A 27,941-nucleotide genomic window follows, 5' to 3' on the forward strand; every position below is an offset into this window, starting at 1 on the left:
AGCCACATTGTCTCATGTCCAATCCTTCTCTTCTAGAGCAAATTTGTTGACACATTCAATTTGTCTTTAAATCTTTCCGTTGGAGAGAATCTTTTCAAATGAATTACTAAAAAACGGGAAAAATTATGGATTTATAGGGACTTTATGCATTTTATTCTTTCCTTGCATCTCGAATACGTCGGTTTTTCATTTCCATTCAAAGTTTCTTTTCTTGTGAATGAATCCAAGCATTGCGACAAACTTAATTGGTCAGTTTGTGGTATGGGGAGAAACAAATCCTAGAAAGGATCAAAGGTTACTGATAACTGTCCACAATGTGCGCATTTCATCGTGGATTTTAACCAACGAAATTATCAACAATTTCTTCGAGTTATGCATCTTCAAATATGTGAGCCATGTCTCTTTTGTGCTTTTCCGTTGCCGCTCAATTTTTCGTTAATTTCCGTTAAGATCGGTTCAGGTTTCTCATTAATTCTATTAACGTTTTCATGTAAACCTTCTAAAATATAACGAAGGAACTCCTGGGCTTCATGATGGGTATAACCCATGTATCGAAGGGCAAAACTTTGAAACTGATTTTTTTAAGGAGTCTGTATTTACTTCTCTATCAAATTAATCCACTGACCACAATTCCTAGATGACTTCTGCAAACGCTTTAATTAAAGAACACTCCATACTAGAGAAACTAGTATTGATATCTTTCATGAATTCATCCTTTTTCAAATATTCAAATAACCATATCGTGTTAAATAAACATTGGATCACGCTGTTCTTGATGGGATTGTAATTACTGTTATATTATTTAGACTTCCTCTTCCATCGCAATAGAGGACGATTGTGCCGATAACGACCGCCCTCAAAGATGGCACGTGGATGTTGTGATCGGAGTGGGATTCAAAAGAGAGGTGTTATTCAAAATAACGTCACGATCATATAAATATTGAAGTGAAAGACGAATTGAGGGGACTGGCGCCCCCCTATGCCAATAACCAGACTGAAAGTTGACGGATTTGATGAGGTCCATCCAAAGGCCTTTTGAGAAGGAGGCAATCAGTAAAAATAAAGTATTTTTGTTAAAAGAAAAAGTGAATGAAAAACTTTAGGTTGGCAGCATTGCAAGACCACTGCACCCCCGGAAGAAACTTCTGTTCCTTAGAACATCGTTCACTATGGACAGGAGGAGTCTGGCCGAATGCGCTCTAATGAGATGCAACGGCCATATAAAGAGTGGAAGATATACAAAATGTAAGTGTTTGGGTGGTAATTTTTACTCAGAACTATAATAAAGATCACGTTGAAGCATATTTCGCTATAACCACCCAATTTTACAGTATATCTGATAACCAGTTACGACTTTGGTGAAGAGGCATAAGCCTATAGCAGGGCCCCACACAACACAATACACATCACAATATTTTGTAAATTTTATTAAGAACCAATAAACATTTTTGACTTGACTTTGGTGAACCCATTGGTTAATCCATGTTGAAAAACGGAACGTAATGTTCCTTTATTGTCTTGGCGGGAAAATAGTTTTAAAATCGAAATCATCCATTCGTGAATCACATCGCCGATGTTTGCCAGTGTTAAAAAAAAGTATTTGGCAAATTTCAATTTTCCGTTCAGTTTGAAAAGTAATACAGCCTAAACAATACCTTATCGAAAGCAAAGAATGATGAGAAGTCGTCATTCAAGAGGTAAAAGTATTCAGCGAAGTGATATTTGACAATTGCAAGAAAATCTTTGGCATGTGAAATCGCAAATGCTACCTGATGAACATTATATTATCCACAAAAATGATGCCTATTCTTACATCTATTCCTGTACCTGTCCAGATTATTCTAACAATTTAAATTCATGCAAGCAAATTCATACAATAGGTACTAAAACGTTCTGAAGACTGTGAGACCTTTACCTGTAACAGTAATAGTGATGGTTCAGAAGATGACGATAAGTTTTAGGGTGAAACCTAATAGAATTAAAATACGTCATTTTAGAGGTCCTCAAATTTCATGGAAAGGCATAGTTTTTGTTGGTCAGAATGTTTGGTATCTCAAACGACTGATAATATAAAAAAGTTTATTACATGTAGCTCAATAGTGCAGGATTTACTGTTTTCCCTGTCTTATTTGTATTCATTCATATTCATGCAGTTGCCCATTTGGCACATTCAAACTTGTGTAAACATATTCATGCCGTATATAATAAATATGATGATATGATGATAATAACAACGATGTCTGCAATACTAACCAAAACAGTTCGTTAGATTTTTGACATTTAAATGGATCTCGGCTTGGACTTGATGCTGTAGTAAGCGTAAAACAAAATATTTGGCAGGTTCTATCTTGAACTGGACAAGATGCACATTATTCTGTCAGAAGGAACTGTAATAGTTGTCACTTGAAAAATTGCAAATCATTTTGTTTGAAATGCAAAATATGTATTTTTTCTTGTGACTGTCCTGATTACTCAACAAATTTTAAGTTGTGCAAACATATTCATGCTGTTGCCAATACTCTGATAAATATTGGCAAAGAAAACATTGAAGAAGGTAGCAGTTCCAGTAATAATTTGTCAAATTCGAGAGAAATAGTCAATCAGTATCAGCCATTACAGGAGGAACCCAAAACAGAAAGGACATTGCAAAAAATAAAATAACTTAGTCGATATATCCAATAATATATCAAAGTAGTATTATAAAAGATTAGATACATTCATCTGTTCCATGCCAAAACAGTCTTATCAGTTTTTCATTTAATTTTTATCATAGTTCTAAGTTCAGAATGCATAGTTAAAAAAAGTTAATCTGAAATAACTGGTTAGTACATGTTAAAAGTTTGTTCTTCAAGAGTTGATTATTCTCTTTGAGTTTATGTTTTGTTTGACAATATTAGTAAAAATAAACTGTTTTGTGATTATCCACAAATAGCACATATATATTGGTAGGAAAATTAAAACTGTGACAATTTGTCAATTTTGCAGATTAGAAGTTTATGTACCTACAAGAGTTGATTATTTTATTCAAGTTCATTTTTGTTTGAAAATATCAGTTAAATAAAATATGTGTTAGCATTTGTTACAGATTTCATTAGAATTTCATTATAACCCTTTGTATAAAAGCTATATAAAGTAAGAATTTCAATTGAACCCGCTGCTTATACTTCAACGACAGAAGTGAGTGTCAGAAACGTCACCATTTGAAGTGAGTAAATGTGCACTGTTGGCCCGAGGCAAGTTTTAGGATGGAGGGAGATCCAATTATGGCGCGCCCCCTTGCTTGCCTATATAATAATGAACACTTAAACAAAATGATCTAATGAAAAAACTTTGATCAACATTCAATGTGAGATAAACAAGCATGATCAACTTTTGGAACTGTCAATTGGGTAAGAATTATAATAGAACTGACCGATACTTGATGAAAATCCATTAAAACGTATTCAAAAAACATTTCATCGTGAGATTTCCAATTGACAATTTACAAAATCACGACACGTGTTTCGCTATACAATATCATCTTTAGGCGTCATGTATCGGGTCGCGGTTTTGTAAACTGTCAAGTGGAAATCTCACACTGGTGTTTTTTTGAAAATAGCCAAAGTTACAATCAACATATGTGTAAGGATTGATGCAACTCTGCTTACCAAAAACAAACTTTTTAGGATTAGGCTAAAGGTTCCTAATAATAAAATAATTGTTTATCCATAATATTTGGACTCTTGCAGATGACAAGCTTTCTGATCTAGTCTTGTTGTCCGAAGTATATAGTCTATGATAATACGATGAATGAAATAGCCAGTAAATTTTCTTGACCACTGTTTGAAATCTGAAATTTCGAAAAACCTCGGACAGTATCACTCTACTTATTTCCTTATTTGTAACGTTAAGATCACTCAAAAAGTGCCCATACTATACTATAACAATTTTCAATTGAAGGTGATTCATTAGCAACATCACACTTGAAGTGACCAACGGATAATCCTCTTACCAACTCGGCAGAGGCGTACCTAAATAATATTTTTATTTATTTAATCACATAGGTAAATACGTAAAAATTGTTATAGTAGGTGGCGCTACCTGGTGTCAATGGTAAAACTGATTACATTTTCTTATTATGCCTAATACAGGTACTTCAAAAAACAGAAAAATTTACAAAATAATTATTATGTTCCTTTTATATAGAAAGAGAACTGCAAAGAAATAATTACCTATGTTATGCTTATGAAGTTTCAGAAGTTATTGACTTGTCCGAAGAGGAATCTCCAGTCACACTTAAATCTATTAGTATTTGGTCGATAACAGTGTCTACCATCCCGTCCAATCTCCACATTTTCTCTTCTTCCTTGATCGCATGGGCTACAGCATTAGCCCAATCTTCTTTCCGTATCCGTTCCATTAGGAGTTCTAATAAACGTTGAACATCAGAAGTTTTATGTCACGTTTTCACGAGCTACGTAACCCTTAATTTGAGCCCAGATTAATTATATCGGGTTTAACTCGCAATGGTAAGGGGGAAGTCTCAAAATGGTAATGCCTTCAGCACGAGCCATTGTATCCACCACATGCTGGCGATATCTGTCACGATGCTGTTTAATGAAACTCATAAGCTCGGCCTTAACCATGTCCTCGAAAAATGGAATTCCTTTTTGTCCTAACTCCTAACCAACTCTGCATGTCTGCTTTTCTGGTAGTCATAATTGGCAGCTGTTCTACTAATCGGCTGTGATAAGAAGCGTTATCCATTACTATTACCGAACTTCGCTCGACTCGTGAAAGAAGGGATTCAAACCATCCTTCAAAGCGTTGGGCGTCCATGTCTTCGTGATAATCCCCCGTTTTTTTGGATAAAAAAATCAGTGCACTATCGTCTAAAAAGCCACTCTCGCTACCTACAAATACAAATTGGTCTCTCAGTAACCTATTCAAACCACCTATATATAAAGTATTCTCAACACTGTCTCAAATTGTGCATTTAACTTATTCAAAAAACAATAACCTAACCTAACAAATATAAAGTCAATAAACATTATACACAAACAAATCCGGGTTCTATAAGTCCTACCAAAAAATTCGAAGAGAAGAAAAATCATACGAAATAAAATGTATTGAAACTGAATGTATCGTCCACTGTTAGAAACCCGAAATTTCGAAAAACCTCGGACAGTAAAACTCTACTTATTTGTGAGGTTAAGATCACTTAAAAATAATAATAAAAAAAGTTTATTATGTTGAAGTTCTGCAGAATATGGAAAAAATTTACACCAACGCTATGTCGTTCGAGCTCCTCACAAACGGTGTTTGCTCTGTCATCAGGTAGGTATTTCCAAAAAAATTCTACTGGGTGATAAGATGATCATTTTGAAAATCATTATATTCAGCTCCAGTCTACTGTACTGTCCACGTTCATGTCAATTGAGTATTTTTTTACATGTAGTACTGTTTATCCACTGAATGGTTTCACTTCACTACTTTACTCTAGAAACTCGTAGACAAAACAAGGACCTGATATTTTTACACAAATTAGTGAATATTGGTCCAGTTACAACAATTACTAAGTCTTTTTAGTAAAAAATTGCATCATACCAATTATGCTCAAAATAGTTATATTATGATAATGCACAGTCTACAAGGATATGAGTTCTGGAGTATTTTTGTGTCATTAAAGGGGTTTATAACCTTTCTTGAAAAACTGGATGGGTTATAAATTGTAAGTTTATTTCTCTCACTACTAAGAACAGTTTTTTCAAACTTTATCATACCCATCAGGGATATTACAATAAAACTGTTTCAATATTTCATGGAACAAGACAAACATTTTTTCAAAATCTACCTTTTAGGTCAAGGAAAATGTGGGGTCGCAGTTATTCGAGTGTCTGGCAGCAGTGCAAGAGAAGCTTTGAAACTGGTATTAAACTCGGATACTTTACCTAAACCAAGAACTGCTGTTTTAAAACATATAAAACATCCTACAACTAAAGAAACTTTGGATAAAGGACTGGTTTTATGGTTCCCGGGTGAGATTATCAGCTTGAAAAGCTGGAACCTCTGTTTAAAGTCATTCTAATGAAAACACTTCCCATTCCAGAACTAAAACACTGTCTCTTGACACACATTTCGCCAACTAAGTGAGCATCAGGAGATGATTATGTTATGGCATTATATTCATCCAAATAAAATTTCACTTCATAATGAGGGTCCTATTTTTTAGTTTGTTATTGTATCTTAATAACAACTTCATATGATACCTAGAAGTTGCCAAATTGCTACTTGTTGAATAATTATTATGTAAAATAGTGTACATACTTTTTTAAATGGGACCTTTCTGTCATATCAATAGATCTCACTCCATTTTTCCAATTTTTAAATATTCAAATCTGTTTTAAAAACCTATTGTCATTCAACAAATTCAACAATTTCAAGCATTTCTAATTTATTCTGTGCCCTTTCACTACACTTCCCTGATCTACAAACCCCGATATGAGAAATATTATAGTGGTTTTTAATTAACAAATTTTTCGTCACAATCTCCGAGCTTATTACAGAATTTTTTCTTTCGTCATGTTTTTAGGGTTGTTGAACCGTTATTGAAGTGTACTAGAATTTTTAAAAGTCGAGGAGTTATGAAATCACTCTAATTTTTAGCTCATACATTTAATGTTGGGGCTGTCACAGATATAACCGAAAGTTCTAGTATTGTCTCTATATATATCAAATGCTGAAACCCTTATTGACATGTCTTATCTGCAGGACATCCTGGAATTACTCAAATGAAGAGGGAATTTCCATACCCTCGTGATGTCTGTAGAAACAAAGTTCAGCAAGCGCCAAACGTGATGGCGAGCGATCGTGCAAGTATAGACTTTCCCCCTGGCCAGTATGGCCAGGAATTCAGACCAGAGACAATCTGTTAAGTTTTCCTATTGAGGAGAGTCGTTTTTGGCAATTTGATACCAATTTAGACGATGCTTGGTAGGAACAAAGAGCTTCCAACGCCGCTTGACTGTCTGAGAATATTTTTATTGACTTGTGTATGAGGTTGGAGTCTTCCAATCTATCCGCATACAATTCACTAGCGTAAATTTCCGTTTGAAATACAGTAGTATAGGTTCCTAGGCAGGTTGATATCTCTGTCCTACGTCTGCGACTGAAAACACCAGAACCGGAAGGTGTTTTTGATCCATCTGTGAACCAACAATTATCTGCTCTTAATAATTCCTTCTCCCGGAGGATCCAGTTCTCTCTACTCGGGAACAGTACTTTATAAGGCAGTTCGTAGTTGACAGTTGGACGCATTATAGGTAGTAGTACAGTTCATTAAAATGTTATATAATGATACACTTATCCTGATTCTTGATGACTGGTTTTTTGTTAGGCGATAACATTTTTGCAGAAACACAAATTATTCAGACAATGCTAAACACCAACAGCATTGGAGGACAAGTAATGATACGCCTCTGTACAGATCTGTTGTATGTCTTGCAAGAGCTATAGTGGGGGTTACATTGAAAATCAGTTTGTTCGCATAAGGGCGGTCTCGCCATCACGTTTGGCGTTTGCTACAACTCTGTCGCATGCAAATTTGTATGGGCCAACTATTTCACCATTTCACTTCACTATTTCAAAATATACTTCACATATTTGATCATCTTCATTATATAGGAATATCGAACAAGATATGTCAAATGATAATGAAATCTCTCCATCTCGCATCCTTAGAAAAGTGTTTTCATTAGAGATATTTACTGTATCTCCAAATATTTTTTCTTCGATATTTCAAGGCCCCAAAAGTTTCACGGGTGAAGATAGTTTCGAGTTGCAAGTTCATGGTGGATTAGCAGTTGTTAATGGAATTTTGAATGCTTTGGGATCTATTCCACAAGTGAGGCTTGCAGAACCGGGTGAATTCACCCGAAGGGCATTTTTCAATGCAAAACTTGATTTGACTGAAGTGGAAGGTCTTGCTGATTTATTGCAGGCAGAAACAGAAATACAGAGAAGACAGGTAATATGCAGTACGCTCTTCCATGTAATTTATATACTACTACACACCAATTGTAGTTTTTATGAAACTGACGATTCATGAATTCCGACTGTAAACTCAGCTAAAGAAAGTTTTCTTTCCAGTGTCTACATCAAAGTGAATTCAAATTAAGGTGTATAATGGTGTTAGTTATCAAGAGTGTGTTTTAAAAACAATTCAGTAAAATTTATAATTCATTATAGGTCTGATACCATTGATAAAGTAAACCTTAATATCTGGATAAGGAAATTACAGGAATATTCTTTTTCAAAAAATGCATCATCTTTATTGAAATCATATCTTTCTAATGTGGGAATTTTGCGAAATTCAATGAAAGAAAATCACTTACCTTCATAATTTCCTCTGGGGTACCACAAGAATCAATACTTGGTCCTTTGCTCTTTGTTATGTTTGTCAATGATATATCTGATCACATACAGTATTCAAAATTTGTATTATAGTGAAAATTTACAGATCCATTGAATCATTTGAAGATATCAGTTTATTTAAAAATTAATTTAATTGTATTTCTGTTTTTTTGCAAAGATAATTACTTGGCGTTAAATATATCCAAGTGTAAAACGCTAACCTTCACCAGAAAAAGAAACCCCTTCAAGCGAACATACAATGTCACCATTAAAGTGCGCACCATATGGGAACCTTTTTTTTCGAAAAGTTTCAATGAAGTTTAACTTCGGCACTTGTTTGTGCTTTAAATTTAACTTGAAATGATGCGGCGAACTGCGACCCACTGACATTCAGTGTTTGTCAAATCCATTTTTTTTTATTAATTGAAAAAGTGCATTTCTAGATCGAATTTAACAAAAATTTACTTGAAAAAGTTGTGTCTACGGCAATTTTATATCCATATGCCAAATTTTATGCAACTAGGATAAATTTATCGTTTTGCTCATTTTTGACAGATATCCCCCATTATTTTAAAAAACAAGTTCCGGTAATTGTCATCAATTAATGTATACATAACAAACTCATCATGGAGTTTAACTTTTCTGATACATTTTTACTTATACGGTCATTTTTAGAGAGAAATTAAAAATTTGCTATAAAAATTTTAACATGACTGGTGCAAAGTTTCAATCACTTGGCTATTTTCTTAAACAAACCTTTGATTTCGAAATTTTGAAAAAGCAGACACAACTCAAAAACTGCAATAAGTATTAATAAAATTACTAGAGTTGAAATTACATTAAAATTTCAATATTCAGTAATTATGTATACATGAATTGATGATAATTAACCGAACGAATAAAATTGCCGTAGACACAACTTTTTCAAGTAACTTTTTGTTAAATTCGATATAAAAATGCACTTTTTCAATTAAAAAAAAAAAGTTGAATTTGACAGTCACTGAACGTCAGTGGGTCGCAGTTGGCCGCTTCATTTTAAGTTAAATTTAAAGCACAAACAAGTGCCGAAGTTAAACTTCATTGAAACTTAAAAAAAAAAAGTTTCCCATATGGTGCGCACTTTAATGGTGACCCTGTATAATATTGAAAATATTCCTATTGAAAGAGTCAGTGGAATCAAAGATCCAGGTACAGTTTTTACCTCAAACTTCAACTTCAGTACATATTCTGAAATATTACAAGCATAATGTTTCAGAAGACTTGATTTCATCCTCATAACTTTCCATTACTTTACTTATGAGTATTATAAAGTATAAAGTACTTTTTAATTCTTAAATTTATTATAAACTGGAGTACACTTGTGTTATATGGTCACCCCAATCATTGACACATGATATTTACTATAAAAACAGTTTGAGGAGTGCTGAAAATAAAGGAAAATTAGTTGCATCATTAATATATATATATATATATATATATATATATATATATATATATATATATATATATATATATATATATATATATATATATATATATATATATATATATATATATATATATATATATATACACAGTGTGACCCATTTAAAATGGAACCACCCCTGTAGAATGTGCATTTTTCAATCAATCTCAATTTTTTTTTATTGAAATATTAAGCATGAAAAATTGTATCTTGACACTAACTTTCACAATTTTAGTTTCATTTCCAAGGCACTCTATGGTTTTTTTTGTTTGTCAAAAACGGCAAAAGTTTATTAGGCAATTTTTGTTTTCAAATTTGACTACACCACTGGATTCGTAGTCGTTATAAATCAAAACTGTCAAATTTTCATTAAAAAATATTTGTTAACAACGAAGTTACAACAACTTCAATTTTGGAAACAAAGTATTTGTTTGTAAATTTTATTCAGATTATAGACATATTTGAGATCTGACAACACTGTCATCACCAAGTAGAACACCAGTGAATTTGTACAGTGAAAATCCGAAGTCAACAGCTCAATGCGTTCTACAGTTATAACTCCTGAAAATATGGTAATGTGAGAGATTTGTGGTGCAAGCGTTTTGTAATAAAAATCTGACTACGCCACTGGATTTGTGGATAATATTCCCTTAAAATCATTCATTTGAGTGTAGGTTACGAGAAGTGTATTCTAGAATAACAGAAAATTAAAAATTCATTTTCAAGTTATGCAGTACTTAGTACATTCTTCCGCATAGCCGCTAAAATCAAATTGATTTAAAGCATGGAAATCATTTATTCAATAATAAAACAGAGAGCAGGACAAAAATTGTTCCCTGTAAATTCTTCATAACTCAGCTAAAACAATCTTTTAGAGGAGATATCAATAATTTGAGGAAGCTGAACTCATTATGCAAAGGTTTTATAATAAATCAACAGTAGGCTGTGATTTTGACAGTTAATCATAAATAAAATAATAGTTGTTAGTTACGTGCATTTAATAATGGCTTTGCAATTATCATTAGAAGAATGAATTGAAATTGTGAGAATTTCTGGGGACAATTATCATAGTGAAAGAGAAGCAGCTAGGATATTTAATCACAGACATCCAAATCGACTTCCCATTGACAGAAGCACCGTCAGTAAAATTAACAAATAATTCAAAGAAACCTGTGCAGTCAGCAAACATATTTTAAAAAATAATCACCGAAGAAGAAATTTAAACGAAGGTGCTGTTTTAGATTATTTTAGAAACCACCCAAACAGAAGTTTACGAGTCGCCAGTTTGGATTTAAACTTACCGAGAGAGACTATTCGACGATGTCTTAAACAAAACAAAATGAGAGCATTTAAACCTAAATTTCTTCACTCTTTAAAGGCAGGTGATGAAGTGAAACGTATGGAATTTTGTTTGTGGGCACAAGGCGAGTACCTGAATACAAGAAATTTTTTAAACTGCATAATGTTTAGTGATGAAGCTTCTTTCAGCACCAATGGGGTAGTTTCATCGCAAAATGCTCGGTATTGGGCTACGGAAAATCCGCACTGGATCATAAATTGTAAAAGTCAATATTCCGAAAAAGTTAACGTTTGGTGTGGTATAGTACAAAATAGAATAATAGGTCCATATTTTTTTGATGGAAACATAAACGGGCAAAATTTTTTGGAATTTCTAAATAACCAATTATCGGACGAAATAGATGAAATGCCTCTTGCGGAACAAGTAAATTTATATTTTCAGCTCGACGGCTGTTCCGTGCACAATTCGAGGATTGTTAAAGAGTGGCTAAATAACCAGTTTCCAAATCATTGGATAGGACGAGGTAGTGACTTAATTGAATGGCCACCTAGATCGCCTGATCTAACAATATTAGACTTTTTTCTGTGGGGTATTCTGACACAAAAAGTATACAGAACAAGACCAACGAATCGAGCTGAACTCATGCAAAGGATACGACAAGCTTGTGCCGAAATTACAGTTCAACAAATAAGAAATAGTGTAAACAATATTCGGAAGAGATACGATAAATGTATTGAACTTAATGGAGGTTTGGTAGAAGCCACAAAAATTTGAATGTTTAGTTTTAAATCAATGTTTATTTTAGTATCAGTTTTTTCTTAATGGCAATTAATTGTTGAATAAATACTTTGAAACTTGTTTGTATACATTTTGTTTTCATCAGCTATAGAAGAAGGTAGAGTAAGTTCAGAATCTCATAAAATGTGATTTTCCAGGTGCGCTGTTACAAAAGTACTATTATTTATTATTGGGAAACTTCCAAAAAGCTTACAAGTATGACCATTAATACTTCAAGATTCTATCAAGATTTGGTAAAAGCGCAATTGGGAGATCCCATGACATGAGATTCTGAACTTGGTCTACTACTGCGTAACTTGAAAATGAACTTTTAATTTTCTGTTATTCAATTCAATTTTTATTTTAATTTTCACTTCTCGTAACCTACACTCAAATGAATGATTTTAAGGGAATATTATCCACAAATCCAGTGGCGTAGTCAGATTTTTATTACAAAACGCTTGCACCACAAATCTCTCACATTACCATATTTTCAGGAGTTATAACTGTAGAACGCATTGAGCTGTTGACTTCGGATTTTCACTGTACAAATTCACTGGTGTTCTTCTTGGTGATGACAGTGTTGTCAGATCTCAAATATGTCTATAATCTGAATAAAAATTACAAACAAATACTTTGTTTCCAAAATTGAAGTTGTTGTAACTTCGTTGTTAACAAATATTTTTTAATGAAAATTTGACAGTTTTGATTTATAACGACTACGAATCCAGTGGTGTAGTCAAATTTGAAAACAAAAATTGCCTAATAAACTTTTGCCGTTTTTGACAAACAAAAAAAACCATAGAGTGCCTTGGAAATGAAACTAAAATTGTGAAAGTTAGTGTCAAGATACAGTTTTTCATGCTTAATATTTCAATAAAAAAAAATTGAGATTGATTGAAAAATGCACATTCTACAGGGGTGGTTCCATTTTAAATGGGTCACACTGTATATATATATATATATATATATATATATATATATATATATATATATATATATATATATATATATATGTAGCTGCTTGCTACAGAAACCCCAGAAAGCGGTACCATACCTCAGATGAGCCTCAACTAAAGAAAAATATTTGTTTTTTCTGCTACTATTCCCAACTCCTTAGTGATGACCCTGACAGCATAGCAGCCATATGCAAGTATTTTGTTGAGATATTTTACATGTTCATCAAACTTCAGGGTATCATCAATCCATAAGACGTGCACCAAGAATTTGGTGCACGTCTTATTTTCAATTACTTGATTCTGGAGTTTTATTCACATTGAAACATAAAAAATTGGAATCACATCAATATTTGAATTTCTCTAAATCAGCCTCAATTATATTTTTCAGAGAGTCTGTATCATTTCCATGCCATAGTGAGGTTTCATCGTCTGCAAACATTGTAAACTTTCCTTGTATATCGATATTAGATAAGTCATTCACATAGATAATGGGGCCGAGCACTGATCCTTGGGGAACTCCACAGGTTATTTTCGACAGACTAGAATGTTGTTCTGTAACTCTACCATTTGAATTATGTCCGAAAGATAAGATTGAAAACAATTTAGGGTTGTTCCTTGAACTCATAAAGAAACAATTTTTTCAACAGCACTCCGTGATCAACGCAATCAAAAGCTTAGAAAAGTCACAGAATACTGCCGCAGCCACTTCACCTCTATTGAGCCCCACATATACCTCTTGGATGTTCATATAACTTTTGTTCCTAAAATCCTTCTTTACCAAGTTACGGGCCCTCAAAGTAACACAATGAAGAATGTTTTTCTTTGATAATATTCAAAATAAGCCAAATTTTGGTGATTGACTAAACAAATGAATTGCTTTGATGAGCTTTCATGCAGAAGTCGGCTGTTGTGCTACAAAGTCAGGAACCGACTACCGCCGATGGTCCACACCCCAAAACTTTGAAATGACAGATATTTTTCAACAAAATCAGGTTACTTAGACAATTTTCTGAATAAAAGTACTCGTGGGAAACATCGAACGGAGCAACGATTTTTGATAAAAATGCACTTTTACTTCCTGAAAACGTTTTTCCAAATGGATTTAACCTTCAGCGATTCAAATCCAATGTGAATCGCACAGGCACTGCTCTGAGAGCGCCTTAGGGATTTTCAAAAATAAAAACTTTTGTTCGACGACATCCAACCTGAGATGTCTACCATTATTCGAAAAGATTAATGTTGAATGAAAATAGAAATGATAGGTAAAATGTTCATAACGAATTTTAATAATGCAAACACGTTAATTTAATAAAACTTATGGTGTAAATATCAATCACAAGTCTCAAGAACAAAGAGAAATGAAAAATCCGCTACAAAAACTATTTGATATGACCCCCTTCTCTCAATACATTTTCGTAGTCTGCGTTGACACCCTCTCTATAATCAAAATAGCATTATATTTTTTCATACAAGTTTAACTGAATATATTTCCAAAAACTGTTTGTACTCTGTTATTGCAACTTTTATTGAGCTGTAGAATTTTTTTTTTTGATGAAATTAGTGTGGTATTAGCCAGGAAAAGTAGATATTTTCCGGCAGGCATTTACTAAAATCTACTGTGTAGATACCAGAGTTGGGTAGTATCCGAATACTTCTGTATTCGGATACAGTATCCGGATACTTTATATGTATTCGAAAGCTGTATTCGGATGTTTTTCAAATTTTGTATTTAGTATCCGCATCCGTGGCCAAATTTGTAAGTATCCGAATACCGAATACTTTTTTCGATCTTCGGATACTTTTAAATTATTCGATGAATGAGAACCAGACCAAACAGCCCCATTTTATGCAGGCGTATCTTGTCGCATTTTGTCGGGCATCTTTGAAAACGGTGAAATACAATTTTAGCACTTTGCCACCTCGAAAAATGAGTTGTTAGAGTGCCTCATATATCAAAAATGTGCAGTAGACCCCACTTGAGGCTTGTTTTCTTCCGTTTACGGGGTTGGGACACCCAAACTCGAAGTTCAGCATCCTCGAAAACGGGGTGAGGTAAGGCTCTAAAATCTTTCACCGCCATTTCATAATTCCCATATTAATTATCCATTCCTTATATTTTTAATATAATATATAGCCACCACTGATTATTAAAATACTGTTAGATCAATTCCAGCCATACGTACAAGAGAAAAGAATGCATTTAGTAAATGTGCTCAGTTATGGAAAAAATCCAATAAACCAAAAAGCAATGAAATTTCAATTAAAAATTAAGGGGAAACACTGAGTTCTCCAGGGGCAACCAGATGGAACTCCGTTTATGATGCAGTTGGGCAGATTTTGCAAGTAAGAGAGAAACTTCCAATTCTGCTACAAAGTTTATCTTTAGAACCTTTTAAGGAAACTGAACTATTGTATCTGGAAGAATACTGCTTAGTTATGAAACCTTTGGCTTTAACGTTAGATTTGTTACAAGGTAAAGACAATGTATCTTTTGGATACTTGTTGCCCAGTCTAATTTTTTTAATTAACGAGCATGAAAAACTCATTGCCCAAACCCAAAATAAATGAAAATATGGAGGAGAACATTTAGCAAAAATGTGCATAAAAAGTTTAAATTTGGAATGGGAAGATCCAATTATAGCAGCAGTTCTGCTTCCCAAATTTAAACTAAAGTGGTATAACATTGTGAAAAATCCAAAAAAATCTTTGGAAGATATTAAAAAAATGTATAATAAATGTTGCAAAAAAACAGATGGAATATGAATCTTACAGAGAATCAGATGAAAACGGGGATCAAAATGTGGACGACTTTTTTGATTTCACGGATTCCCAAGATAACCAAGAAGTAGGCATTGTAGGCAGTAGTAGTACCATGAACTAACAGGGTACTGAGGGTACCAGTGAAAGTAGCAATAAAACTACAAAAATTCAGCTGGAATTATTAAGATATCTGGAATACAAAAGAACGAATTTACAAGTATTACATGAATACCCAGTATTAAAAAAAGTGTCACTCAACTATAATACATGCTTACCTTCGTCAGCACCAGTAGAAAGACTTTTCTCTTTTGCAACTATGATTGATACGCCAAAGAGAAAAAAATTTAAGTGATGAACACTTTGAGGTATTGGTACTGACGAAGGCAAATTCAAACTCAAAGGTACTATTATAGATATAAATGTCACATCTAGCGAACAATGTGGTAAAAGCTAAAAATATATTTTTTTCACTGAAATGTTCTTTGTTTTCAAAATAAATATAAACAGTTTTTTGAATTCCTTTTATTTCATATCTTTTTTTATCACTTTTTGTTTTTGATATTCATCCCTAGTATTTTTACTTGTATATATTAAAACACTATTTTAACTAACTCTAAAAGCATCCGAAAAAAGTATCCGAATACTTGTATCCGAGTACATTTTTAGGTGAAAGTATCCGTAATTTTTTTAAAATTATCCGGATTCATTGAAAGTATCCGTATCCGGTATTCGGATCCTTTTTTTCTGTATCCGTATCCGGTATTCGGATCCTTTTTTTCTGTATCCGACCCAACTCTGGTAGATACGTTGGGAGAGATAAATTTTTCGAATTATTTATTCTCTTATGTTTGATAAAAATGTTTTACAGAGCGTTGTATTTCATGAGTGACCCCAAACTTTGAATTTGTAAACACGGACCTGTATTCTCTATAACATTCTTTAACTTTTAGGCCATGCTGTTAAATCTGTTAAATCTCTTTCCATTAAGCACGTGTCGCCCCCTACGAACTAAAACTCTCAAAAATCGAAACTTGTGCGAGCTAAGGACCAACGAGGTTTTACCTTTTATCGTGTGATTCCTTACACGGGTGGGACGATAGTTAGTGAAAATCGATCGTCTGGCCTTGCGGATCGAACCACCGGTTCGCACAGCGGTGGATTTAGTGAGTGGAGCAAACCCCCACGTCAACCCATCAGGCTACCGTCCCACCTCAATGATGACATTAAATGGTTTTGCACCCAGAAAAGATAAAAGAGAAAGACGAAGTTAATTCATCTACCTTGAGACATTTATTATTATAACCAGTTTATTAAACATATTACATTTGACCCTCTAGTGAAGTGCAAGGGACCCGGTAACACTGTACCCATTATTCCCCCCTCTTTCACAGGGCCTGTTCTTGCAGAAAGGCTAGTTGTAGCGATAGTGATGTTTTTTTTTGGTTTGTGGCCCTCCACTCTACTCCATTGCCTTTCTGGAAGAGGAATCCGATAAGATAAAACCGATAAGAATGATCATTTTCTTAATTATTGAGAGTATTCAATGTAATATGTTTTTTATCATAAAAAAGTACAAAATACTTTTTGCCGTTAAAGTATGAACGCTCAATGCGATTGTTATTTTAAGATTTGCGATAAAATAGGTAATATTCGGATAAGCATAAACGAGCTTTCAGTAAAAAAAAATTAACCTGTGGTAGAAGTCCATTATATCTCAAGGTAGAGTACAGTTGATTTGCGAAGAATAAAAACTCAAAGTCTTCTGAGGGTGATAATAAATTGTGGAGACCACTTTGAGTTTTTATTCTCCGCAAAAAAAGATCTCTTGATTTACACCTACATAATCATTTTCATTTGCGTGTGAAATCATTATATTTTTTCAGTTTAAAACTACCGTTTTCATTTTTGACATTATTTTTTCAACATTCAGTGACTCTCAATTTATGAAAGAATTCAGAACTGATAACCAAAAGTTATGTATATGATTCATGTTTATTTCAAATGATATACAGATCACATTATATTACAAGGGCAATATAAACACAGTGAAGTGATCACGGAAATTCGATGCACGGGTGTGCAGCATACAAGTGTGTGCTACTGGCAACATTGATAATATTACATTATCAATAAAGAGTCAAGTATTAGAACATGTTGAAAAGTCCTGAAATATCCGTATTCAAAATTGACAGAGGTTTTTATTTTTCATTTGAAATTATAAGAGGTCTGTCCTATACATTTGTGCCAGAGTTTTTTCCAATCCTCGAAACAGTTGTGATATGCACTTTTTGGTATGTCTTTGAGCTCTCTCTGTGATTCGCATTTTATCTCCTCGATCATTGCAAAACGCCGGTCGTTCATGGGTCTCTTCAATCTAGGAAACAGGAAAAAGTCGCAGGGGACCAAGTCTGGTGAATACGGTGGCTGAGGCATGAATACGAACAAGCAATGACGAGTGAACGGGTGCATTATCGTCATGCAAAGGAAATTAATTATTTTTCCACAATACCGGACGTTTTCTTCGTATTGCTTCTCGTAAGCGGCGTATAACTTCAAGATAATAATAATAATAATTTATTTGCAGTTCCAAAATACAACCAACTTTTCATAATTTACAATATTGCAAACAAAACAGAGCAGTCATTTAGGTTCTAGTTAACCTGTCCATGATAGCTTATTAAGAGCAGGAAACAATAAATGTACGAATGTCGCTGAGGTATTCAACTAATTGAAAAAATAATATAAAAGATAAAATGAATGAATATAAATTGAAAATTACAGAAGTTATGGATCTTACCCAAAAAAAAAAGAAACAGTAACCTGACATTTTGTTCAGCTCATACAAGGCAAACGATGTACATATGTATATGCATATGTTTGTAATTGTTTTTTATATTCAATTTTTTTTCTTTTTTTTTCCCTTTCCCCTAATTTAGTCATTTCCCCTAATTTTTTCCTTTCCCCTAATTTTTTCCTTTCCCCTAATTTTAATCTATCATCATATGAAAAATGTTTCTATCCGTTCCGAGAATCCAGTTTTTCACATATTTCTTGAATCTGATTTTATTATTATTAATTCTAATGTTTTCTGGCAATGCATTGTATATCCTGGCTGCTATATCTCTGCCCCACCGATTTGTGGGCTTTTGGAATATTAAAATTATCAGCAACTATTATCCTCGTTCTATAAGTATGACATATCCTTTCAAAATATACTGGGTTATTCAAAACGAAATTCACACAGTGTTTGGCATATAATTGTCGGATATCCATCCAGATCTTTGAATAACTGATCGCTTGAAAAATACCTTTTTTTGGATGACATTATTTTCAGAACTATTTTTGGACTACTTCCAATGTTGGAGGTGAATCCTTCTAACGCCGCCCCACCCCATAATTCCATAACCTAACAGAGATTCGACCAAAGCAAAATATATGATCTTGAGCTCAGTGATATTTAGTATTTGACGACATAAATAGAATTTATAAAAGATTGATCTCACTTTCTTTTTTAGATTTTCGATATGAATATCCCATTTCAAGAAGGAATCTATGAAGATCCCCAGATACTTCACTGATTTTGTCAGTTTCACATATTGGTTCTCCAAACATATTTTTTGTATCTGGGCAAACTTCATTCGTAAGATGCAAATGGTAAAATATGTGTTTTCTCCACATTCACTGTCAATAAATTACATTTGAACCATGTAGTTATTTTCTGCAGATCTCGTTCTGCTAATTCTTTAACTTTATCCCACGATTCTGCCACATATAAAATCACAGCCTCAATAGTGAATTCAAATAAATAATAAATAAAACAGGCCCTAAAACCATACCTTGAGGAACGCCACATGAAACCGACTCCTCCGAACTCAAAATTCCATTTACTAGAACTTGTTTCCTACCTGTTGAGAAGTTTCTGAACAAATCCAACACCACTCATCTGATACCAAGATGTTCCAGTTTTTCCAGCAAAAGTCCATGACTGACCGTATCGAAAGCCTTTGCTAGGTCAACGAAAACACCCAGACAGCATTTCTTGGTATCAAGAGCATTGTATATCGAAGAAGTAAGCTTTGCGATGGCGTCTTGTGTGCTTTTTCTTTCATGAAATATCCGATAATATCCCTGATGCACGACGCCACGGTAATCAAAGAAAACAGCAAAACTTTGACATTTGATCCAACTTGGCGTGCCTTTTTTGGTGTTGCACATTCTGACAGTACTAGCAATAAACTGTTGTAATTGTTTGAAAATGTCCTCATAGGACGAAACTGCAGTAATATTAGTTACAAATAAAAGTGGTAAAAAACATGGAAAGCTTTATTTCTCATTTTTTATGATGATCTCCTACCACGTAGTAACTCTTACATCCATAGTAGTAACGGCTACATTAAAAAGACCTTTGTTTTGGTTATATGCCCAGAAAGAACTAATAAAAAGTGTACTTTTGCAGAAAAAATACAGAATCCAAGAATAAAAGTTGTATAATGTTTAGTAAAAAGTAAATGTATATTTTAGGCTTTTTTGCAAACAGAAGGATCACTCAGCAAGCTCTACAATAGATGGAAAGGAAAACTGACAAATAGCTTGGCACACCTGGAGGCCCATATAGATTTTGAAGAAACAGAGACATTGGAACACAATATAATTCAGACTGTCACCAAAAATGTAGAAGTTTTGGCGAAAGAAATCGATGAGCATTTAACTGATGGGCGGAAAGGAGAAATTTTGAGATCAGGGGTTAAGACAGTTATTTTAGGAGAGCCCAATGTAGGAAAGAGTAGCCTTCTCAATTTATTGTGTAAGTGTACAATGTCAAAATTATTGACTTTAGTATCTAACTATAGTTTTCAGCTTCTGTGAAATTATATCCACTAGTTCCAAACTGTTCACATAACAAAACTTGCACAGTTCAGTATTTCTGGAAATTGATTAGTGTACATGCCATTCAAAATAACTGAGAAACATTTTGTTTTCGTCAGCTACGACGAGGTTATTTTTCATATGGTTTCATATGGTCGAAAAAAGAATTCACCCTACGAGATCTGTTGAAAAAATAATGTGAATTTAAATTTTTCTCATTTATTCATCAATTTCAATTCTGTCTTCTTCAAAGTAGTTTTTTTCCGATCCTTGAAGCAGTTGTGATATGCATTTTTGGTATGTCTTTGAGCTCTCTCAGTGACTCGCATTTTATCTCCTCAATCGTTGCAAAACGCCGTCCTTTCATAGGTCTCTTCAATCTTAGGAACAGGAAAAAGTCGCGGGGGGTCAAATCGGGTGAATACAGTGACCGAGGTATGATTATGGTATTGTTTTTGGCCAAAAAATTACGGACAAGCAATGACGAGTGAGCAGGTGCATTATCGTGATTCCACAATATCGGACGTTTTCTTGGTATTCCTTTTCGCAAGCTGCGCATAACTTAAAGATAATACTCCTTATTGCCCTTTCGACCATGTGGCAAGAACTTCTGATGCACTGCGCCACGGTAATCCAAGAAAACAGTGAGCAAAACGTTGACATTTGATCGAACTTGGCGTGCTTTTCTTGGTTTTCCCTCTCTGGGCCCTTCCATTAGGACGATTGGACATTGGTTTCAATGTCATACCATATATCCATAATTCGTCACTAGCTATGACTCTTTTAAGCAAATCTGGCGGCATTCAACAATTCCTTAGCAATGCTCATGCGATGGTTTTTTCTTTGGAACGAACTTTGCTGTCACACGCTTCACGCTCAAAATTTCCGAAAAAATTACATGGCATGAGCCAATCGATATGCCGACATCCTCAGCAACTTCTCTAATAGCAATTCGATGATTTTCCATAACAATTTTCTTAATTTTCTCAACATTTTCATCGCATTTGCTGGGGCGTCCATGGCGAGCGTCGTCATTCACATTTTCTCAACCTTCTGCGAAAAGCTTATCCCACTTGTAAACATTTTTCTGACTCAGAGCACAATCACCATATGCCACTGTCAACATTTCAAGAGTTTTTTGAGTACTCAATTCCATTTTTTACACAAAGTTTGGTACATATTTTTTTATCTATTGTTTTCGAAAGTAGAAAATGACCGAACACGCAAAACACTTGCTAACTTTTATACCTCTCACCAACAAATTCAACATGCTAAACAGCTGGAACTGCTAATCGAATTTCAACATTCACTTTATTCTTTTAACAGTTCTTGTATATAAGTTCAAACCCAATTATTGAATATATATTTCCTAGGTATGCCTTAGGGTGTTTGTGGTGGTTCTAAAGTGTGCAGTATATGTTATTATTTATCTGTGCTTTTCTTACTTTATCTCCAACCTTAAAATACTCGAGCTACAAGGCCTTTCTTCGAATGTGATGCACATTTGAGTTTTGTCTTGTCAGTGAGGCAATCATTGATTTTATGATCATCTTTTTTAAATCGTATACATAAATTATCGATTTCAAGGGCCTCATAATCAACACGTATACGTGTCTGGGAATGATGAGATTGAAACCTGGTGCGAGATTTAGAACGGCTCTAAAAAAATATCCAGAAGGTGAACTGGATAACTTATTGGTACCGAATATATTGAAACTAGTACTTTCATATCTCTGTGAGTGAGTTCTTTACTTTCAATGTTCGCTTTGAAGGCAGTGGCTTTGGTTGTTCTTGTAACCAGTCGTTTCGAAATCCACAGAAAAATCTGTCAGGTACTGAAATTACTTTGTCACATTCCCGGTTCACTGAGAAATAGCATTCTACGAGTTTTTGTTGAAGAGCTGCAACATATTCAACTATGCTTTGACTTTTTTAAACATATTGGGAAAGTATTGCTGAGAAACAACCATTCTTCAGTTGAGCATTTGTTTGAAAGCTTTGATCAATTCGTCGTAGGTCAGGTTTTTGAATGGACAAGACCTAAGAATGCAGCTGAGCTGTTATTGTAATGTGATGAACCGATTGAAACACATAGAAGCTGGGCTATTTTATCCTTATCACAGAATAACTTTTCTCGTCGTTGATCGTAGTTTTCGAAAGGTACGATACTTGAAAAATTTGAAGAAACGTCAACTTTCTGCTCATTTGATCGCAATTGGCTGAAGAATTGCGCCAGAAACGGTTGATTTCGCTCTTGAATTGCGACCATAAAAGTTGCAAAATGTTGGGAATCCATAATTATGATATTAGAAAGGTATTTACAAACTTGTATCTGTATCTGTAGAGTAGGGAGGGTGAGAGTACTCCCACATCACTTAGGCCACATGTGACCCATTGTACATCCTCCCGAGTTGTCCTCCTAGGTCATCGTCCATCCTGTCCTTTCCAGGAAGGTGGACAGGTCACTGGGAGACATCTCCTTTATATCGGCAGGTGTAGGCCAAGACTCGCCGAACACACACTCTCTTATTGACGATAACTCCGGGCACTCGCACAGGACATGCCTGACAGTCTCATCTTCCTGTTCACACTTCCTGCATAGATGTGTGTCCACTAGCCCCATATTATGGAGGTGTTTCCTTAGTTGACAGTGGCCAGTCAGAAATCCTACTGTTAAGTGTAGATTTTTCCTGGACATCGCCAGATATTTCTTCGGCGCCAGCTTCCCAGGGTCGTCCAAGGTGATCCTGACAAGATTGCATCCTTTGATTCCATCCCATCTCTTTAAGGATTGAGCATGGGTTTAACATTTGGCTAGTTCCGCAATTGTCGAAATCATCAGGGTCTTAAAATTCTTAGTCCAGCCGCTTCTTTGGCTAAAGAGTCGGCAATGCGATTGCCTTTACTCCTGTCATACCCTTTAACCCACTTCAGGATAATGCTGTTATCTACCGAGGCTTATGCTAAATCTTGGTGACACTCTAGTACTAGCCCTGAGGTTATAAGTTGCCTGTTCAAGGCTAATAGGGCTTGTCTGCTATCAGTGCAAATTGTTATGTTTTTGCCAGAAATTCCTTTCCTGGTTATTTCTTTTGTGGCGATTGAGATAACAGCCAGTTATGTTTGGGACCAAGCTGGTATTTTTCCCCATTCCCCACTTAATCCTTAGGCTTAGTGATCTGGAGTACACTCCACATCCTGAGTCTTCTTTGGTTTTTGAGCCGTCTGTATATATGCATCTGACTCTGTGTTCTGTTTTATTTGTATTTTGTGGGGTTTATTAAACACAAACTTGGGTTCAATTGCATCACTGGTTGCCTGCAGCAGATATTGCGCAGTAAGGGGTGATAAGACCCCTCTCTGTGGACATCCCCTCATGACCAGTCCTTTCACTGTGATGTCTTCTACATTGTTACGTATTTCTCTACTAGAGAGCATCTTGAGTATCCATTCTCCTACTACCAGGGGTACATTCCTGGAGTGTAGTTGCTGGGTAATTTTTGGAAAGGTTGATTAATCAAACGCTTCCTCGATATCTATGAATATACCCAGGGTGGATTCTTTGTTGTCCAATATCTCTCAATTCTGCCAACCACATGGTGAAGGGCCGAATCAGTAGACCTTCCCGGAGTATATGCATGCTGATTTGGATGAAGTGGGTTGTGAACTAGTATTTAATCTCTTATGTACCGCTCACATAGCCTCTCCATAGTTTAAAAAAAATATTTGAGATTAATTGGTCGGAATGCTTTTGGTAGGGTGTAGTCCATCCTACCTGGTTTGGGTGTAAATACTACTCTTACTTCTCTCCACTTACTGGGAATATACCTCAGAGCTAGAGAGGCTCTGAATATTCCAACCAGGTGCGGCATAAGAATGTCTAGTCCCCATTGAAGTAGGGCTGGTCTTATACCGTCAGGTCCTGGTGACTTGAAGGGGGAAAAGCCCGATATGGCTCATCTTATCTTGTCCTCGTCAATTACTGCACTAGCAGATTGTCAGTCGTATTGTGAGGGTGTTGTTGGTACATCCGTCCAGTTCGTCGTTTCAGGAAAGACAGAACCTGGGAAGTGAGTTTCCATAAGAGTTTCAGCACTCTCTTGGAGGTTGGCGGCTTACAAACTTGTAATGCAGGAAGGATCAGTGGTAATATACGGTAAACTATCACCTGTTGAATGAATTCTATAGATTGAAAATTGAAATGAGCGATTTACTTTCTTGTCGCCAATTATTGTGACGTTAGTATTTTGGATAATTGGAAATAATGACCAGGTTAACACATCACATTCATATATAGCGAAGTTATTACTTTTCTGTCTTGACATTCTCTGAACGTTCACGTCACTTTATAGGCAGGGATAACTATTGTACAGAAGAAATATTACACAGAAATAGTAGAAAACCCTGGAAAACTGGGGGAATCGTCTTGTCCTACTCAATTTCCCCTGTTTTTTTCAAATCAGAGCAGATTGAATTATTGTCCAGATCTAGGCAATCTTAAATCATATCTACATAATCATACGAACTTTAAGTGATTATCAGCTATAATATCCCAAGGACATTGATAACTAACGAAATAATTTTATCACAGTTTTCGAAAGCACGTTATTTGGTAACATCCCGACGCCGAAGGCGGAGGGATGTTACCCAAAATAACGTGCTTGAGGAAGTTGTGATAAAATTATGAGTTATTTATCAATGTTCGAGGGATATTCGGTGAGAAAATTTTTTGCAATTCGAACAAAATTATTTATTGAACACACAGTTATTAAAAGAACAATTCGTATAATGATATTCCGTTGATCTTGCTGTATTTGCCTCGATTACTGCATAGGTGTTTCCACGCATACTATTGATTATTTAGTTATGATGTTCCTGCCGCATCATTTTGAACACCAAAGCGAGGAAGTGACATTTTCGAAATAAATTGAATTACTGAAATGTCAAACAACTTTATTGTGTTGGTTGCTTAGCAATGTCATGCATAAGTGATAACTACCCGTGAAAACTATCCATGGGTAGTTATCAGTGTAATGATGGTTTCATTGGTTATTTCGACACACATGACTAGAAATAGACAAATTTGATAGGATAATTTTTTTGGCAAAAAATTTTCACAGTAATGTAGATCGCAATTTTTTATTTTTTGGCAAAATTGACCTAAACTCTTTTGTGAATACCTTTACTGTTTAGGCCAACGTCCAGCTGCGATTGTAACTCCTATTGAAGGTACTACCAGAGATGTATTGGAAGTTACATTGAATATAGCTGGGTATCCTCTGGTGTTAGCTGATACTGCAGGTCTTAATGTGACCACCAAAGATGTTGTTGAAAAAGAGGGCATTCAGAGAGCTTTGAAAATGTATGGAAAATCAAATTTAGTAATCCTCGTCATAGATTCAGGAAAGTATGCTAAAGCAACTGAACAAAATATGAGTACCGACTTTGACAACTATATTAAAAAATATATTGAAAAACTGAAGATCCCAGATTTAATGAACACATCAGAAGATGATCGCACGATATCTTTCAACAAGCATTGTATAGTGGTACTCAACAAATCTGATATGCTTGGCAGAGAATTTGAAATAGATGAGGAAAGGTTTGTGAAAATGTCCTGCAGAACAGAAGAGGGCGTTCCTAATCTGATCAATAGACTGACTGAGAAGCTAAAAATTCTGTAAGTAAACTTGCAAAATTTTGTTAGTTTGGGATTAGAAACTATTTTTTTTTTCAGTTGCGGCGAACCATCTGAAGAACATCCCAGTATGAATCAAATAAGACATCGCCAACATCTTACTGACTGTCTACATTGCTTGCAAATTTTTTTGGATAAAATAAATCTTGAGTTCCAAAACGAATCACACGATTTGGTGCTGATGGCAGAGTATTTGAGAAAATCACTGCGTCACCTTGGAAAACTAACAGGAAATGTTACAACTGACCACCTGCTGGATGTTATTTTCAAGGATTTTTGTATTGGCAAATAATATGAAAAGGAAAACCTGTCTTATGAACTACGGAAATGATGGTTTTTCGTACAGGAACCATGAAAGGCAGTTCTTCAGAAAACTGAAGGAGCATTAATTGTTCTTATGACAGATGAAAAGATATACTTTGTGCCACTATTAATTTTCCTGTGCACTGGATGAAAATAAGTGTTGGCCGCGACCTCAGATTTCAATCAATCTGGATGTGAATCCTCAAACAACTCGGATAATAAAGTTTATGACTACTTTTAATTGGGTTTAATTTAGATTTACTTTCTCTCACTTTTCCTTACTTGTATGTTTTTAAGTCAGGTATGGTGGGTGTGTATATAGGAGAGGTGAATTATCAAAATAATCCCAGATTTCAAAAACATTTTCCAAGACTACAATTTCAATAAAATCATTAAGAGGTCATAAGGAAAACAGAACAAACATTTATATTTCAATAAAAGGTGGCTTTTCCTCTATTTTACTTATATTTTTTCTAGGAGCAAAATAAAAAGTATGACACACTTGAGTGAGTTCGTAGAATTAACCAAATGATAATAAAAATAATGAAAAAAAAATTATAACTCACAAGAATCCAAGGAGGAACACAAGGAGAACACTAACAACCAAAACATTACTTTGAAATAATTATTAATCTTTTATTGTCAATAACCTTTGACTATAACTCTGATATATTCACAGTCTTAGATGTATAATAGAAATATTGTTTAGCAAGGCAAAAGTTTTTTTTATTCCACATAGTAAACAAAATAATATTTGGTTCAGTAACAAATTCAAATCTCTATGAGAGAACCTCATCAAGGTTCACGATTAATTTTAAAGTACTTCCCATATAATGTTTCAAAGCGACGACATAAGGGTATTTTGAATCCTTAATTTTGTTAACATCACGTTTGAAATTATTTGCTGTTAAAATGTGGTAGACATTCAACAGCATACGCGAGGGATATCGCTTGAGACATAATTCTCTCAAAGTTATTGCCGTAGTACTAAACAATGACTGCTACGTATTTGCTAGTTATTTTTCATATACCCACAGTGATTGATCAGTTACACTTTTATCATATGTATTATTACGTTTTTCCCCGTGGGTTTACCAATAATTGACTACACTGTATAATAATGAAACTTAACTAATAACTACAACAAAACACTTCAACTATTATTCGAATGTCTATCGCCTTATTATATCGCTCCGCGTACCGCACTGTCACTTCCACTTGACTGTCTCGATGGGCGAGGAAATAGCGCTTACATTTGGCAATCGAAGGCGCTGGAACATTCCTCGGAATTCCATCGAAGCTGGTAGCATTATTCTCGCTACATCTAGAACGGCAGCGAACATTCGCGCGCTCTTAGCTACGTCACAATTGATTTATGGCTACCAGTGGCGGCCGGCGTTATTTTCTTTAGGGCATGATTTA

General features: G+C 34.6%; 1 protein-coding gene across 5 annotated transcripts; it reads left to right on the forward strand.

Moving 5' to 3' along the window:
• Positions 1-1,030: 1,030 nt before the first annotated feature.
• LOC111512490 (5-taurinomethyluridine-[tRNA] synthase subunit GTPB3, mitochondrial) lies at positions 1,031-26,760 on the forward strand. 5 transcript variants are annotated; one of them, XM_074175936.1, is made up of 7 exons: positions 1,168-1,245; positions 1,332-1,880; positions 5,841-6,017; positions 7,782-8,005; positions 20,174-20,456; positions 25,712-26,198; positions 26,256-26,760. In XM_074175936.1, the coding sequence occupies exons 2-7, from the start codon at positions 1,763-1,765 to the stop codon at positions 26,506-26,508; spliced, it is 1,542 nt and encodes a 513-aa protein (XP_074032037.1). In that variant the 5' UTR covers positions 1,168-1,245; positions 1,332-1,762; the 3' UTR covers positions 26,509-26,760. The 5 variants fall into 5 exon arrangements, with proteins under 5 accessions (XP_074032039.1, XP_074032037.1, XP_074032038.1 ...); XM_074175938.1 differs by lacking the exon at positions 1,332-1,880 and having other exon boundaries at positions 1,031-1,245; XM_074175937.1 differs by lacking the exon at positions 1,168-1,245 and having other exon boundaries at positions 1,287-1,880.
• Positions 26,761-27,941: the final 1,181 nt, after the last annotated feature.

This window comes from Leptinotarsa decemlineata, unplaced genomic scaffold, assembly GCF_025532065.1.
Source record: "Leptinotarsa decemlineata unplaced genomic scaffold, Ldec_3_MD MMD2_tig00001393_RagTag_RagTag, whole genome shotgun sequence".
Lineage (NCBI taxonomy): Eukaryota > Metazoa > Arthropoda > Insecta > Coleoptera > Chrysomelidae > Leptinotarsa > Leptinotarsa decemlineata.

Bases quoted from the DNA above. Each gene is read 5' to 3' on its own strand.
- LOC111512490 (XM_074175936.1), top strand. From the start codon at position 1,763: ATGCTACCTGATGAACATTATATTATCCACAAAAATGATGCCTATTCT. The intron at 1,881-5,840 runs GTACTAAAACGT...TCTACCTTTTAG, and splicing joins CAAGCAAATTCATACAATAG to GTCAAGGAAAATGTGGGGTC. The intron at 6,018-7,781 runs GTGAGATTATCA...CGATATTTCAAG, and splicing joins ACTGGTTTTATGGTTCCCGG to GCCCCAAAAGTTTCACGGGT.